The sequence below is a fragment of the Doryrhamphus excisus genome, chromosome 9 (assembly GCF_030265055.1).
Source record: "Doryrhamphus excisus isolate RoL2022-K1 chromosome 9, RoL_Dexc_1.0, whole genome shotgun sequence".
Taxonomy (NCBI): Eukaryota; Metazoa; Chordata; class Actinopteri; order Syngnathiformes; family Syngnathidae; genus Doryrhamphus; species Doryrhamphus excisus.
In genome coordinates, this window is record NC_080474.1 from 8,423,684 (window position 1) to 8,441,404 (window position 17,721).

The window sequence follows — 17,721 nt, forward strand, 5'->3', positions numbered from 1 at the left end:
CATGCTGTTGTTATGCATTAACACATGCACTGATAATGTAATATTTGCAGTATCTTGCCATATATATATATATATATATATATATATATATATATATTTTCTTTTGGCATGAGGTTTGCGCATTTGGAAGTGAGCCCTGAAAGAAGTTTGGGATGGCTCAAAACACTGGGTTTTATAAGGCGTTTTGATGTCACAGAGGGGTGGATTTCCTTATATGGTTCAGTAGTTAGGAAGCACTTTGGGCGTGTGACCAACCACAACGGAGTGCCCGGACGCGGGGCGTGGGTGGAATAAATTAAAACAGACCGTTGTGTGCTTATTCTGCAAAATGTAAAACGTTTTCTGTGTAGGTTATTGTGTGTAGCTGCTCTATAGGAGTCCACAATTCAATGCAAAGGGTTGAAAAATGAGCATAATTGGTCCCCTTTAAACATAAAAAAGAATAACAATATTGTTTGTCGTCAGTTCAGTTTTCTGGTATTTCTACTAGAGGTTTGCTCGTTGAATAAGTAGAAAAAATCCAACCCTAATGTGCAGTCATAATCTTTTCTCCTTTTGCTTTTAATGTCCGGGTGTTCTCTGTCACCACGGCTCTCACACGTTCAGACACTATTGCTGTCAGTGATCTCGATGGACTGATGAAGAGAACCACAAAGAGTGTTTGTCTCATTCAGCCGCATCGTCAATCTCGTCTTTTCTCTTCGCTGCTCACTTTTGTCTTTTTCTCTATGACTCGCTGTCGTTGTACTTTCTCTCATTGTGTGTGTTGGTGCACACTCCCTGTCTTTTTACATGCTATTTATTTTTCCCTTGTGTTCTGTATGATGTCATGCTTTCTCAGGCCATCGGCTCTTCAAAATATAGACGATGCTCTTGTATGTTCTTGTGGAAAAGGAGCAGAAAGAATGTGTCGACATGCTTCTGTCCTCGCCTCTGCTTTGACAATGCACAACTGTTTTCTCCCTCTGCACTTTTCCTTCCAATGCTGTTTCCCTGTGAAGGAGGAATAAAATAGGAGCCAGAGCACCTGCACATCTGACTTTATACATTGTGGATGTTACTGACGTGCCTATGAAGGAAATGAAGCCTTTATTTTGTAGAAAAAAAACAGATTACAGACATGCCACAAAACTAAAGTCATTTAAAACTGCAACTTTCTGGCTGTAAGAAACACTAAAAGAAACCAAGAAAAAAAGTTTTGACAGTCAAGAACAAATTCTTTTTTCGATCAAGCAGTAGGAAAAAAATATGGAATCACTCAATTCAGAGGAAAAATTTATGGAATCACCCTGTAAATTTTCATTTCCAAAACAAACACATGCATCAAATTAGAAAGAGTGCTCACACCTTGTAGAGCTGTTGTACCATGAGGACTGACATGAATCATGGCTCTCACACGAGATGTCAATTGAAACAAAGGAGAGGATGATCAAACTCCTTAAAGAAGGTAAATCATCACAGAATGTTGCAAAAGATGTTGGTTGTTCACAGTCAGCTGCATCTAAAATCTGGACCAAGTACAAACAACATGGGAAGGTTGTAAAAGGCACGCATACTGGTAGACCAAGGAAGACATCAAAGCGTCAAGACAGAAAACTGAAAGCAATATGTCTTGAAAACAGAAAATGCACAGCAAAACAAATGGGCAGAAAGTGGAGTCAATGTCTGTGACCGAACTGTAAGAAACCGCCTAAAGGAAATGGGATTTACATACAGAAAAGCTAAACGAAAGCTATCATTAACACCTAAACAGAAAAAAACAAGATTACAATGGGCTAAGGAAAAGCAATTTATGAAGACGACTGCCTGAAGAAAACCTGCAAATTTCCACAGTCACTGATGAAATGGGGCTGCATGTCATGTAAAATCATGTCATGTAAAGGCATTTATCTTCAATAAATGCACAAGTCTATGTTGACATGTTGGACATTTTTCTCATTCCATCATTTGAAAGGATGTTTGGGGGTGATGACATTTTCAAGATGATAATGCATGTTGCCATAGAGCAAAAACTGTGAAAACTTTCCTTGAAGAAAGACATATAAGGTCAATGTCATGGCCTGCAAATAGTCCGGATCTCAATCCAATTGAAACTTTGTGGTGGAAACTTTGAAAATGGTTCACGACAGGGCTCCAATCTGCAAAGCTGATCTGGCAACAGCAATCAGAGAAAGTTGGAGTCAGATTGATGAAGAACACTGTTTGTCACTCGTAAAGTCTATGCCTCAGAGACGGCAAGCTGTTATAAAAGCCAGAGGTGGTTCAACAAAATATTGGTGGTGTGTTGGAGGGTTTTTTGTTTGTTTGTTTTTCATGATTCTATATTTTTTTTCCTCAGAATTGAGTGATTCCATATTTTTTCCCTATGGCTTGATCTAAAAAAGAATTTGTTTTTGACTATCACAACTTTTTTTCTTTTCTTTTAGTGTTTCTTAAAGGCAGAAAGTTGCAGTTTTAAATGACTTTAGTTTTCTGTCATCTGCTTTTTTTCCCTACAAAATTAAACAACTGAATGAAGGTGATTCCATAATTTTTGCCAGGGGTTGTATAAGCAATATCTGATTATTAAACACTTTATTCCTCTCCAAGACAAACAATATTTACGATACTCAATGCAAAATGGAACACTAAGGGGTACTTCTCTTAAGAATTCACATGTGATGGAGAAGTGAACAGTAAAGAAATGAAGAGCAGGGCACACTATGTGTCAGACAGTGTCAGTTGACTCCCACTTAACAAGACACACACACACACACACACAGGGCTAATAGACGACTGGTGATTCTTGAGGCTGCCATATCAACAAGCCGACTGTCAGCCATCAGTCTGCTTGTGCCTTGCACATACATTCACACACTCACGCATGTTCACGCACTGGGCTGTAAAAGTGTGTCAGCGGGGAAAAGAGAGTGGTGGACGCAAACACAGTAGGGCAGTGTGTGTGTGTGAGTGTGTGTGAGTGTGAGCCCTGATGGCGTAGTTACATACTCACACTTGATTTCAGCAGGATCAGGTGTGAATTTCTGCTCCACTTGTTTCCACAGTTTATCCTCTCACCCTTCCTCCTCTCTCATGGAATTATGTGCTATGAACGCCTGTGTCAATCAATTAACTGCTGGTCATGTATGTAACCTACAGGGGCATAGTAAACATACAACAGCAACCCACATGTTCGGAAATCAGACTGTTGTTAGCGCATGTGTCATATATGCTGAAATTGTGGCACCCTTAGAGACTGGGTGCATCTTGAACATATTTTACCCCCTCAGGTGGCAGTTGGTGGCAGTTGGTAGCTAGGTAGCTGTTGTTACCCTTTGCTATATTTTAGTTTGCACACATCCTTGCAGATAGATGTATGAATTCACATGATTTTTTCATTTTTTGGGGGTGGGTTGAAAATTTTTTGCATCCACACTGTGCCTGATTAATAAATAGTTTGATCCAGAGCGGATCACTGGGTGAAAATAGTGTAATACACAAGGCATACCTTGGTGTGGCGCTGCAAAAAGACACGCAGACAGAACCACAGCACATCAAACTATAGCAAGAGAAAGAACGCATTCGCATAAGTTTGTCGTCTTCCAGTTTCATCTCAGACTTAGGACAAAGTGGAATTACTTCTACGAGTCATCTTGGAAAATAAGACCACAAAACATTGGGAGAATGTCGACCTGGACTTTGACCTGAAACCATTTTCATGTGGATAGACTCTGAGATTGGTCAGCTTATAGTATTCTTTCAGGGGGCCTACAACCCGTCTCCATGAACATATTCGCTTCTGTTTTCGGATTGGCTGGCTGTTGTAACACATCGATTGGTAACACTTCCCTTCTCTAGTAACCTGTGTTCACTCGCTACCAAAGCTAACAGGCTAAACGGTTGGCAAGAACGGTTGGTACTCTCTGCTGCTGACCAAATAACCAAATAATAAACTAGTCTAGGAAACACATTCAATATAATAACCAAGATGTCAGACAACTAATTTGATTTGCTTATTATTCTTCTCAAAATAGTAGGTTGGGTGTCTGATTCAAATATGTACTGTAGCTAAGATGAGACATATGCATGTATTAGTCCCACAAGGTGAAATTCCAGGCTTACAGCAGAAATAGTACAGGAGTACAAAAGCACATGAGTAGAGGAAATGCAAAATCAAGATATGCAAATCCAGAAGTTCTACATACTATTTATTGCTACGAAGCCATATTCAGAATTCATCTCGATCGGTCTGTATTTTTTGTTTCTCCTGTAGTTTGTTTACCCTCAATCTTTTGTGGAGAACTCTGGAACCGGTTGCATCACTCTGTAGTCACTACCTTGTTATGGTTGCCACACAGTGTGTATTTTGTTTGATTTGATTTTTTAAGAGGCTCCACAATACTACAATATGCCTCAGGTAATCATAAGTTTCATTCTTTGGGCATGTTATGGTGCAGAGAGAGAGTAATATTGATAAATATGTTTATCAGTGAACAGTTAAATGCGGTAGACAAGTATGGGGGGAAATGGTCTTTTCAGCACCATGCTTTTACACAATATGACACTTCCAGTGAAGTTCCATTGAACGAGATATGATTTAATTAGTTCCTCCCGACTGTCTTGTGAAGTTCAGTAACAGCAAACTGACAAGGGCATACCTCAGCGACTGGAGCAAAGGAACACATCCTTTAAAAAAAAAAAGAAAATCCACATACTACATTTCTTCAATGTTATGATCCTACTTTGAATGAATTGTCTGATTGTGACCTTATTTGCAGAAGTCAGATCATGGGCAGATCTTGCAGGATGCCGTCTTCAAGCACCTGGAGCTGACCGAAAGAGACTACTTTGGCCTGCACTTGGCAGATGACTCCTCGGATACCCCAGTCAGTATCATGTTTGGATAATCTAGTAGTGAGAGTCTGATGCACCAATGAAAGGTGGTCTTAAATTAGTTTCAGTGCAAAAGGATGCATATAAACATAAGCCATTTAATGACATACTTTGTCCCTAAATATTTATCCATACCTTTGGTTGCAAGCATTTGGGTCTGTATACGGTATGCAAGTGTGTTTGCATATTTTTGTCGTGTGTGTGTGTGTGCATGTGTGTGGCCATTGGTGAATAATTTAGGTGATGTAGTGGTGCTGTGGAAGCGTTATGGTGTTTCTAAGTGTCTCTCAATCAATATTTTACAGCGCTGGCTCGATCCCAACAAGCCCATCAGGAAGCAGTTAAAAAGTAGGTGAAATCCACAACATACCACTTTTCCCAAGCACCTCACACCATTTTCCTGCAACCACTAAAGCCAGAATCTGTCAAGTCTGAATAAATGCCACATTTCAGAATTCACCAGCTGCTTGATGCTGCAATCTGTAGTCTGACCTTAGCCAAGGCTGAAAATCTGCGCTCCACCTCCAGCAAAATTATCCACTCCACATGATCTGTGTTTTCAAATGTTGAGTCTGCCAAAAGCAATGATTAAACTCCATTTCAACTCTTCTCTTAAATTTGATAGTAAGCCCTTTAAATTTAGTGACATCAAGCTGTGAAACAATCAAGCACTATTCAGATGCCACCATTGCAGATCGGCAGTAGTATAGAATTGCTTCAATTTCATTTTGGCCTGGAATCTTATTGACCCAAAGAGATTTGCAGTGTCATTTTATTTCACTTGGTTAGCTCACCACCACTCGACACACCATGATTGCTTTTCTAATTGTACAAGACGAGGTTCAAAGCTTGCTGTGCCAATTCGTTTGGCCGACGTAAACCGCTGCTGCGTACTCATGTGATGACCAACTTACTGCATTTGTGCATGCAAACAAAAGCTTTAATTGGTTCCAAAAGATCAGACCAAGTCCATGGTTCTCGCCCGGATGAGGGTGCCATGTCTTGGTCAAGGATGTGATCCTGCCCCAAGTGGAGGAGTTTAAATACCTTGAGGTCTTATTTGGGAGCCCGACCGACATGGGCATGGACATGGGCCGATAGCAATATTGAGAGAGGGAAGGATGGAACATGAGATCTGTCTACATTCCTACTTTCACTCATGGTCATTAGCTTTGCTTTGCTTTGCCGAGTGACTGAAAGGAAACAATTGCGTCCGAAATGAGTTTCCTTTGTAAGGTAGCTGGGCTCTCCTTTGGAGATGAGGTACTATTAACTGGGAGAAACTCAGAGTGGAACCACCTGGTCAGGATGCCTCCTGAACGCTTCCCTGGGGAGGTGTTTATGGCACATCTGACCGGTGAGAGTCCTTGAGGGATCCCCAGGCTATTGAAGAGACAATGCCTCAGGATCTGCCGGGAGGAGCTGGAAGAATTAGCCGGGGTGTGAGAGATCTGGGCTTCCTCTGCTTAGGCTACCCAACGTTGGATAAACGGACGAAGACAGATGGATAATTGTTTTACATAATAGTTTTACATGCAGGAAACAATGCAAAATAATTATAAATAAGGAATGGATGGATGTTATTGTTGATGCAGATCCTAGTGAGATTGAGTTCAATTGCGTTTCTCACCTTCGTTATGAAATTGCTGGCCCTCGCAAATTTAGTTGGACCCATGGCAGGTTATTTACTCAATAGAAAACGGACAGTGAACCAGCAACTTTGAAAGGTCCCTTGATTTTGTGGAATGATACAGGTACAAACAGGGCAAACAGATGAGTTGGTTCAAACGCGGACAAAATTTTTAGTCGAAAGTTGAGTCAGATAATATCAATATTCCACACACTTTCTTGTTTTAAGCTGTATCATGTTAAATCCGCTATTTTGCCCACTGAAACAGCTCTTTTTGTCACCAACCTCTGCTTCCTCCTTTGTCTCTTCATTTTCTGCCAGGAGGTTCCCCCCACAACTTGAGCTTCAGAGTCAAATTTTTTGTGGCAGATCCTAGTAAACTTCAGGAAGAATACACACGGTAGGATGATTTATTTTTAATTGCTTCATGCACTGATTATTATTGCAAATATACAGTGATGTGAAAAAGTGTTTGTCCCCTTCCTGATAGCTTATATTTAAGCCTTTTATATGCAATGTTTGAGAGTCTTAATAGTGAATTTGTATTATATAATATGTAATTATATATATTTGAATAGTGTATTTTTGTTAATCATAATTTATCTGTGTCTTTGAGACATGGTCTAACTTTGTATGTTTTTCCCCTTTCAGGTACCAATATTTTCTTCAGATTAAACAGGACATATTAACTGGAAGGTGAGCCTTTTTTGTATCGTATCACCATTGCATATGTTGGCTCACATTTCTGTATCACAGGGAGTTAAATCTCTCTTGTGTAAAAAGAAGAAAACAAATAACTGGGCTCATGTTTGTATGGCTCTAAATCGCAATTCTGAGTGTTCTCTCTCGCCCTCCAGATTGCCCTGTCCTCACAACACAGCCGCACTTTTGGCTTCCTATGCTGTCCAATGTAAGTAGTACTCCCTGGATGCACTCGCTCTTCATTATGATTGAAATCCAATTCATTAAGCAGCTCTTTATGTACACACACTGTTAAAAGTAATGGCTGTGGTTGGTCCAGTGCCCTTATGGCTGCTGCTCACAAGCCATTACTATTCAATTAAGCTGTGGTCTGTTATTAATGGCACTTTACCTGAGTATGCAGGGAGGTATGCAGGCCACAGTTGCCGTCCTTAGTGGTGCAGATGTGTGCAGATCTCAGTGGCCAAACAAAATGAGACAACTGATCGTATCACGTCTCCCTTTAGTATTATTCTTATATAATGGCAATGCAGGCTAACAGTCATAAAGTTATGAATCAAACCAGAAGCAATATGTTTATGCTTGTCAAAGATATTCTATATGACAGGACCATGCTGCTGTTTTTATGGATCTTTTACAAAAATGCTGGTCAAGAGCCTCTTTATGTGACAGGATAGGTTTTTAAGCTTTTGTGCAAAAACACGAGTTAGAGCATCTCTATATGATAGGGCGCTTCAAATGAAATTTCTGAAGGGGTACGCAACTGAAAAGATTGGGAAGCACTGCTCTATAAGACGGTACCACTCTGCTGTTTTTAAGAACCGACTGCAAAAACTGCTAGTCAAAGATCCTGTCTCTATGACAGGGTACTGTGCTGTTTTAAGGACCTTCTGTAAAAACTGTGGCCAAAGATCCTCTATTTAATCGAAACGGTAGTCGGATCCTCTTTATGACAAGACAACTGTGCCTTTGATCAAGACCAAGTGCAAAAACACTAGTCAAAGATCAGGGTGCTCTGTTGTTGCAAAAAATGTTGGCCAAATATCATATATATCACATATTAGGGCTGCAACTAACAATTATTTTAATGAATCCATTAATTGGTCAACATTATTTTTTTGTTTAATCGATGAATCTGATTTAATTTCCGTTTCTTTGGGACTTAGAGACTTTTTCCCTTCCCGAAATCCTAGCTAAGAGGGCATGGAAGAGGAATTTCTCTGACACTGAAATGGAAGTAGAGAAGTATGAATAACAAAACATCGTACACACTCTACTGGAGATTGCTTGCTCATGTGCATCACAATAAATAAATATGAAATAACTAATAAATAAACTTTAGGAGCAGGGTTCGCGTTTGGCATTGGCTCGTCTGCTCTTGGGGGTGGCACTTCGTAGGATGCACGTAGCAAGATGATGTAGCTTGCACTCGACAGGCAGCGCCATAGCCAATTGTAGTTTCACTGTTCTACCACTAGGTTTTGTGTGTACATGTGGTAAGAGTTGTGCATAAATGTACGAATTTTGCTACGCACCAGTGGATAAATCCCTGGTTTGCTTCACAAGATATCAGAATGAGGCAAAAATGTAAATCACTCTGAAACACTGCTTTCATTGATGACTAACAAAAAAATAGTCACATTTGAGTGGCTGAAATATTTACTGTGCATTTTAAACTGAAACAATTAATCAATTACCACAATAGTTGTTGCAGCTCTACTGTAAGAACCTCCTTCAAGACGGCTAGTAAGATCCTGTGATTGACTTTCAAAGCTCCTGTTTGTATGACAGGAGCTGAATTGCAACAATCCTTCAAAGATGAGTGGGCCAAAATTCCTCCACAGTGCTGTCATTTTCAAGTTATTCCAAACGCTTGGTTGCAGTTGTTGCTGCTTAGGGTGGCCCAACCAGTTATTAGGTTTAGGGGCCAATCACTTTTTCACACAGGGGAGTCATGGAGGTTGGATTTATTTTTTCTTTTAAAAATGATTTCATATTAATGAATATGACAAAGGCTGCCCGGCGGGAAAGTGGTTAGCATGCAGGCCTCACAGCCAGGAGACCCGAGTTCAATTCACCCTCGGCCATCTCTGTGTGGAGTTTGCATGTTCTCCCCGTGCATGCGTGGGTTTTCTCCGGGTACTCCGGTTTCCTCCCACATTCCAAAAACATGCTAGGTTAATTGGCCATTCCAAATTGTCCATAGGTATGAATGTGGGTGGGAATGTGTATATGTGCCCTGTGATTGGCTGGCCACCAGTCCAGGGTATACCCCACCTCTCGCCCCAATACAGCTGGGATAAGCTCCTGCAATGAATGAAAAATATGACAAAACTGTTGTTTGACAAAGCTGTTTTTAGGAATCTGCTCCGCATTAGTCGCTCCCAAGTTTGAACTCACAGGCCACTGTGATATCGTTTATCGTTTAGAACAAGCCTGATTGGCCAGTTGAATAGCCCTGTACTACATCGACCACAAGGGAAGCCTAATCGTATTTGACTGCAGGTTATAGTGTGTGTTGTTCTGACAGATGTTTGTGATGGGTTGTGCTCATCCTCTTGTGGTGCATATCACCTCCCCCCTTCGCCCCTTCTGCTTTTTCGCTACTTCTCTCAGTCAGATTTTGTGGGCTTGCACACTACGTATGTAGGTCAGAGAGGAGATTTGGCCTACTCCACCAACACGGTGACACTACTGCTTTTACACAGGAAAAATACAAACACGCTCTGCAGCTCAATTCTCACTTCACTATGTGCCAGCCAGATCATGCAGATAAATGTTTGCTTTGGGAAGAACCAGCTCGAAAGCAGCTGCATATGCTGCTAATTCAGCCAGCTTGGCCCACGTGCCAGCACTGATCAAACTAAATCCTGCATTAAGGCCTCATTCTGAAACACTGTGAATCTATCTTGCTTACAACTGACCAAAAGCGGTCTGAAAACAACTGATATAGGCTCCAGCATACGTCCACGGCCCTAATTAGGACAGGCGACATAGAAAATGTCTGCATCATATATATACATAAATTGACAAATGTATGTAAATAATTGTTTTAATGATTTGAGCTCCAAGAGATGGGTACAATAACTGGTATTAGCTTGTGCCTAATGCTGCGTCTATTGACAGCCGTGAGGCAGTCGACATATTGTCAGGAAAAGGTGTCCAAAGGTGAAGTACACACTAAATTACCATCAGCCCATATAAATCCATCACGTGAAACGGCGAGCTGAACAGCTTGTTTACGCTTTGCTGCTCATTATTGAAAGCCTGAGCTGATGCAAGCTGAACTGAAGCGTGTTAAAGTAATAACTGCAACCAACACTAGTCTCAGACTGGAGCTATCGACTCAACATGGATTTCTCCCTGGAGTTCTGCACGCATCAATAAGCGGGTGGGCTGGAATTGATTTATTTGTCAATATGCTTAGGCTGCAGACGTGTAGCTTAGTCCAGGGACTACTTGAGTGAATTGATGCTTTTGAACTTCAACTGCGAGCTATTGAGCTAATGGCGTTGGGAATTTGATCCACGCGTCCTTTCTCTGATGGCTGAGAGACTAGGGAGCAATTTCCCCTCTGATATTTTATCTTCCCGAAAAACAAACGCTTTTATTCTCGTAAATGTCCTCTGTGTTCAACATTGCTTTGTTGTTAGTGAACGTTTAATTTACCTTACCAGCCTCACACAAATCATTGTTGATACATCGGCCTCTCTTCATTCCTTTTACAATGAATAGTGTTGGTATGTTGTGCTGTTGCCTTGGAAATAGAAAATAACAAATCCACTGCTCTTATAAACGCTTTTATTTTGGATATAATACCAGTAGCCCTTTGCAGCACAGTCACTTTAACATATCTGACATTAATATTCCACTTTTTCCGTCTTCCCTGTGCGTATGTGTGTGTGTGTGTGTAGCTGAATTAGGGGACTACAATGAGACGGAGCATCCTCTAGGCTATCTGTCTGACTATTGCTTCATCCCCAACCCCCCACAAGACTTCCATAAAGAGGTTGCCAAACATCACCAGCAGCACAGGTAAATGCAGAACTTTGTCCTTGAAAACACTCCTTTGTGCTCAGATGAAGTACCTGTTCATAATCTAGGATATTTGCTCACCCTTTGCCACACTGCAGTGGGTTTTTTGATGAGATGACCGTGCTAGATATTAGTTTTCTTACTCGATGTAGTGATATTGTCCAGCATTTTGTTACCGATGCCATTTTTGGCAGCAGCACAAATCATTGTTGATACATCGGCCTCTCTTCATTCCTTTTACAATGAATAGTGTTGGTATGTTGTGCTGTTGCCTTGGAAATAGAAAATAACAAATCAACTGCTCTTATAAATGCTTTTATTTTGGATGTAATACCAGTAGCCCTTTGCAGCACAGTCACATTAACATATCTGATCGCCTACGATCAACAAATAAGACAAGTTAGTCACCATAATTCACCATTAAAAATTCTATGAAACAATGCTGGAAACCTACAATTTTAAAGGTGCACATTTCTATAGTGCTCATTGCCTCTACTGTAGCTAACATTAGCTGGCTACAGTTTGCTAATGACAGTTAGCTAATAGCTGAGCAAGCATAACATCAACAACAGTAATATAGAGTAGACAGTATTACTGATGCCTCATATTTATTGAGTGGTACTGTAGTCCTACATAATCTGATATACACTTGTCCATTTATTATTTTAGGCACTGTGCAGCACAACCCACCAGCTCTCCTAAGATGCTGCTCTCAACAACTAGTTCCTTTCAGACTAGCAGTCGCAGCTTGGTCTTTGATAACCCTATAGAATATGATGCTGTATAGAAGTTCATTGTACTCAACATTTCCAGGTCAACTTTTTGGAAATTAGACTATAAATTGCACATTTTCCCAAATTTTACAAAAGATTATGTGTGAGGTGGCACCCCTAAATCTCAATGGATTTCCTCAAAACTTTGCAAAAGACATTTTTATGTTCATTAGAAAAAAATGGAATGCCAGCCAAATTGATATTATGAAAATTTGCTTTGACCGATTTGTAAAGCAAAGCTGTAAAACTTCATCCTAAATTTTAAACTTTACACCTCAGTTTTGGAAAAGATTGCACTTTTTGTGTTTCTTCCCATTAAATAAAATAACAGAGCTTTATAGAATTATAATCCAATGTAAACCAAGTATTTCAAATGTTGTTTATTTTTACATTAATTTTAAATAATAAAACAGGTTAATAAAATATAATTATAAACATTTAAATATAGTATTTATATTTAAATCATAACATATTTAAAATATGTTAAATACCGCAAATATTTAAATTAGCATTAGTTATGTTTAAATGACATATTTCAAATAGTCATTTTAAAAATACGTTCTGATTTAAATATACATTCTTAAATTTTAAGATTCATCCATTCATTTTCTACCGCTTTTCCCAGCCTATCCCAGCTGTCTTCGGGCGATAGGCGGGGTACACCCTGGGCTGGTTGCCAGCCAATCACAGGGCACATATAGACAAACAACCATTCAAACTCACATTCATACCTATGGACAATTTGGAGTGGCCAATTAACCTAGCATGTTTTTGGAATGGGGGAGGAAACCGGAGTACCCGGAGAAAACCCACGCATGCACGGGGAGAACATGCAAACTCCACACACAGATGGCTGAGGGTGAATTGAACCCTTAGCTGTGAGGTCTACGTGCTAACCACTCGAATTTTAAGATTTTCAATAAATAAGATTAGTTTTTCATTTTTATTACACTTAAGGATAAAAAGGATCTAAGGATAAAAAGTGTTATATAAAGGAGACACCTTACTCCCTCCCACAGGGCTTCATAGTCAATGCAATTTGTATATTTACAATCCAAACAAATATTTTCTTTGGATATATGGATGCGTGGAGCATGGCATCACTTGTGCACCGATATCATTATGGGCAGGAAAATGGATATCACTATGAACCGATATCAAATTTTTATGCCTATATCAGTCTGACCTCCCTAAATGAAAATATGTTGCAGTACAAGTAATTAATTCTGCCATGTTCACCACCACTAACGCTCTATCCCAGCCATTATTCCTGTCATTGCCTACTATTTTCTTTTATTTTATGCTCCACATCTGGCTCAAGCGCACCTTTTCCCTATGTCTTCTTAGTGAACACATCCCTCCCGCTGCTCTACCGTCGCTGATCCTTGCCTTGTTTTTTTACTCTTTGTCTCACCCCCACCCACCCTCTCTCTTACTCTCTCCCAGTGGTCTATCTCCTGCCCAGTCGGAGTTTAATTATCTGAACACAGCACGCACGCTAGAGCTCTACGGGGTAGAGCTGCACTATGCAAGAGTAAGTAAGGTTTGATCTTCCTCTGTTAATGCCAGCCTGTGTGTGTGTGTTTATCTGTTTGTCCTGTTTTTTTTAATCCAAAGCAAAACCATATGGCCTCTTAGATTACCATTGTAGAATGTATGCCTCTTCCTCCATACGTTTGTCTCTGTGATTAAAAAAAAATATTAAAAATGATCCAAATCTATTACTATTTGCAGCACTGTGCATACATACGATGCCACCCACTATTACTTCATCATGTATTTAGACAAGCTTATTAGTGGAACACAGGTGACTGTGGCTGCAGGCTATCCGTGCAATGCAGAAGTGACACACAATAATTGCAGGGTTGCCAAGTGATCAATTGTATTCATTCTGTCCATTCAGTGTTCTGGCTGATACAAATAGCAGTGGTTTATTCTTGAGCTGAATTTAGTCTAGTTACACATTGTAAAATGTTGGCTCCAAGGCTGAAATACTCGCTATCAAATACAGCATCATGACGCAGCCTTCAGGTTGTGTCAAGATAAAAAGCGAAAAGAGAATAGGCCATTAGGTGTTGGAATAGTCTTTTCATCTCAAGTGTGTAATAAGCAGTTGCTCGTGTTTTTCGACAAGCGTATACATGCCATTTGTTTTTAAGGAAACGTGCACTTTTTGGGGGGGAGTTTTTGGCCATCATCCACAATCTTTATGTGAAACATGAGCACATTTTGCACTTTTCAATGCATTCTAAGGAAAGACTACGAGTTGTCACAACGAGCGTGAGTGAGTTAACAATGCACGTCATTGGGGCGTACTTATTTTGACTGCGGAACCCCCTAAGAAAACCTCTAACAACATTGTATCGTTTATATACTACATCAACAGTACATTGATGATAACTGTAATACTTACAGTATCGTGCTGTATTTTAATGATTAAAACATTACCGAAACCGTCGTGTTACTCTGCCAGCTAGGTTAATATACTAGTCAATTGTGTAAATGGAACACTGTTGGCATTTTTTTGAGTGCTTTAGCATCAAAATAGGTACCTCCCATGGACAAGCATTGCTAGCTAGCTCATACTAACTCATTTTCTCTTGGTAGAATGCATAGAAAAGGGAAAGAAATACCACCTGAAGTATTTTTCTGTATTAGTTTTTTTGCTCAGTTATCTTTTATCCACCTTTTTCAGGACCAGAGCAACACAGAGATACTTATTGGGGTGATGTCCGCTGGCATTGTGATTTATAAGAACAGGGTACGGATCAACTATTTCCCATGGTGAGTACAGTTGGAAGTTGACGTCACAGTGATTTTGATTCTTATTTTTGGAACCAATGATAATCCCATCAAGTATATTTGTTGTTGAAATAGAAGGAAGCTGGCGCACTGCTCTCTCAATGATACGAGCATGACAGATTTACCTACTTTCCAGCGACATTTATTCTTCTGCTAGATACTTGCTCCATGCTGCTTTTGTCAAGACACAGACAAGTAAATAGATAAAGACATGCAGATCGACTGCAGAATAAGACTACCACAGAAGAAGACCGCAGAAGTAACATAACATTTACTGTAAATCACAGCTGAAAAGAAGTCCTCCTCATGTATCTAACAGGCATGCTACATTCAAGCATTCAGTTTGAGATACTCTTTCATCAGCAGGCCAATACATTCAATTAGACTTTTTGGGCTCCAAGGTGAGTGCCTCTACTCGGAGTTCAGGCCAACAGCAGAACCTGCCAACTCTCAGTGAGTGGAAGCGTGTGGATAAGGGACAGGACTTGGTTAGAAAACTCAAATTCCTTTGATATATTAATTCTGGGCACTTCTTACTGTGAGCCATTCCTGGCAGCTCCTCCTGACCAGTTCAGACTTTGCTCTTTTGGTCTGTGCAGTTTAAGCTTCACTTATACTAAGCTTCCCCCCCTTGTGTCCTTTCTTTTTACTGCACATTTTTAATGCACAGGTCATGTTCGTGTTTGTGAAACTCTTCTATTGTTGGCGGTTGTACTGTGGTAGTTTATAGCTCTTTATATTTTGGGTGTATATAAAAAGTAGACTCTCCAAAAAGTGGCCCCTAAAGTTACAGTTCAATATTTATGACATTTCTTTATTTGCATATGTTGGTATGGATATCACCCTTCGGTCCACAACGATATTTATTGCATAGTTGCATGCATGACTGAAGACAGGCCCGTTTTCCGGTGGGGGGGTTGCAATGTCAGGAAAAGTCTGAAACTGTGATGCAAAATGAGAAATGTTGTTCTTCTATGCTTCGATACCCAGATTATTTTGACAAAATTGGTCTTTTTGAAAACCATAACAACATCAGACCACAAAACAGGCCTGTGTTCAGTCATGCAAGCAATTATGCAATACATTTCTGGTATGGACTGAAGGATGGCGTTCACACCAACATCTGCTAATAAATCCATTTAAATGTAACTTTAGTGGCTACTTTTTTAATACAGGAACTACTCGAGTCCTTCCAGTACAATGCAATACCAACCTGCTGACATTGAAGGCACTTCCCATGATAAGTGAATGGTCGTTACTGAATTTGACTTTCCCGTACTTAGTCAATATAGTGGCACCATTACATGGTTGTAATAGTTACAGATATAGTGATGATAAAATGAACCTTTGATTCTTCTTTCTCTTTGGGCTTTTGCCTTCACAGAACAGCAAATCAATCTCCTCCATCCAACCCTGTCTTCTGCATCTGTCTCTCTCACACCAACTACCCTAATGTCCTTTTTCACTACATCCATAAACCGTCTCCTACTTGGCAGCATCCTTCTACCAATATTCCCTATCTCTCCTCTGGACATGTCCCAACCATCTCAGTCTGGCCTCTTTGACTTTATCTCCAAGGCCTCTAACATGTAATGTCCCTCTGATGTACTCCTTCGTGATCCTATCCATCCTGGTCACTCCCAATGAGAACCTCAACATCCTCATCTCTGCTACCTCCAGTTCTGCTTCCTGTTATTCAATATTTTCTTGATTGATGGTTTAATGATTGAAAAACCTGACAGGAATATCACAGTGATGAGTGTAATGAGTGGCTCTGATATAAACTGTAATTTCATCCTGTAGAACAATTGTCAGTGGAAGTCATCATCAATGTGCTGTTTGCAAAAACACACAATTTCTGTTCCAGGAAGTACAGGAACAGTTGTTCGCTTTCGTCTCCTCAGCCATCACACATGTTAATTTGCTCGGGAAGCACCTTGAACACCTACCAACTTCAAAGCAAGACACTCAGCCATAGGTATAGGAACAAATGACTCCACTAAATGCACTTCCATAAAAAATCAAGCAAAGTGTAGCAAAACGGCCAACAAATAAGGTACACTTAGATAGGCATGACTCATGCTTGCTCGGCCTGGGCACGTGTGTTTGTGTGTGCGTGCGTTTATGTGCATGTGAAATATATTTAGCAGGGAGTGATGAGTCACAGCAGCCACAGAGCTCTAGGAAGGGATTATGTTACTCTGTGCGGCTCATCAGCACACCTCTTACTGTGTGCGCGCGTCTGATTTAAACATAATGTTACAACATGACTGCTTCCGTAGCTGCAAGATGGGATGATAGATTGATGTGCAAAGGAACCACTGGGGAACCGCATACTCCACAGCTATGTAGGCCGAAAATATAATGCACAAAAGCCATTTATGGTTATTATTTATAGTTACAGTCAAACCTTGTACAGCATTGGTGTACAAAGCTAAAGTATTCACTGACAGGTCGCATTTGAAAGTGCACATAAGATTACACACTGGAGAGAAACCGTTTTCTTGCTTGGTTTGTGAGGAAAGATTTTATCAAAAAAAATATTTAAAAATACTTGCACGTCAGTCCACAGTATCCACGCTCAGTCCACGCTCTGTGGACTGTCCTGTCTTTATGGCACACTGTTCTTCAGCAGATATCTGCAGCTGTGTGTTGGCCGGACGGCATGTTATGTCCCCACTTGAAGTCTTTCCCTGCCCAATCAGGCTTGACAAAGTTGTCCATCATAGCAAATAGCACAGACAGGAACGTGAGGTGCATTCATTGACATCGGGGTCACACACCCCCGTAACCCACTTTTTAGTTGAGAATCACTATGTTATATTGTAACTTTTTATTTTCTGTGGGACCAGTCACACATTTTGTGGTCATACACACACACACACACCAAAAAAAAAAACTACACGT

The 17,721-nt window shown here is 40.3% G+C and overlaps 1 protein-coding gene across 3 annotated transcripts in view; it reads left to right on the top strand.

Annotated features, from left to right (window-relative positions):
• Nucleotides 1-17,721, top strand: part of ptpn4a (protein tyrosine phosphatase non-receptor type 4a) — a 68,910-nt gene that overhangs the window by 32,114 nt on the left and 19,075 nt on the right. For 2 of the 3 annotated variants that reach the window (XR_009131609.1, XM_058081461.1), the window contains exons 3-10: nt 4,758-4,865; nt 5,178-5,220; nt 6,824-6,902; nt 7,154-7,198; nt 7,360-7,412; nt 11,119-11,239; nt 13,459-13,546; nt 14,708-14,796. Coding sequence is in view for 2 of the 3 variants with exons in the window: in XM_058081461.1 (XP_057937444.1) it covers nt 4,758-4,865; nt 5,178-5,220; nt 6,824-6,902; nt 7,154-7,198; nt 7,360-7,412; nt 11,119-11,239; nt 13,459-13,546; nt 14,708-14,796 (626 nt within the window). In the remaining variant the exon portion in view is untranslated. The remainder of the gene's footprint in view (nt 1-4,757; nt 4,866-5,177; nt 5,221-6,823; nt 6,903-7,153; nt 7,199-7,359; nt 7,413-11,118; nt 11,240-13,458; nt 13,547-14,707; nt 14,797-17,721) is intronic. The other variant, XM_058081462.1, reaches the window with a different exon arrangement.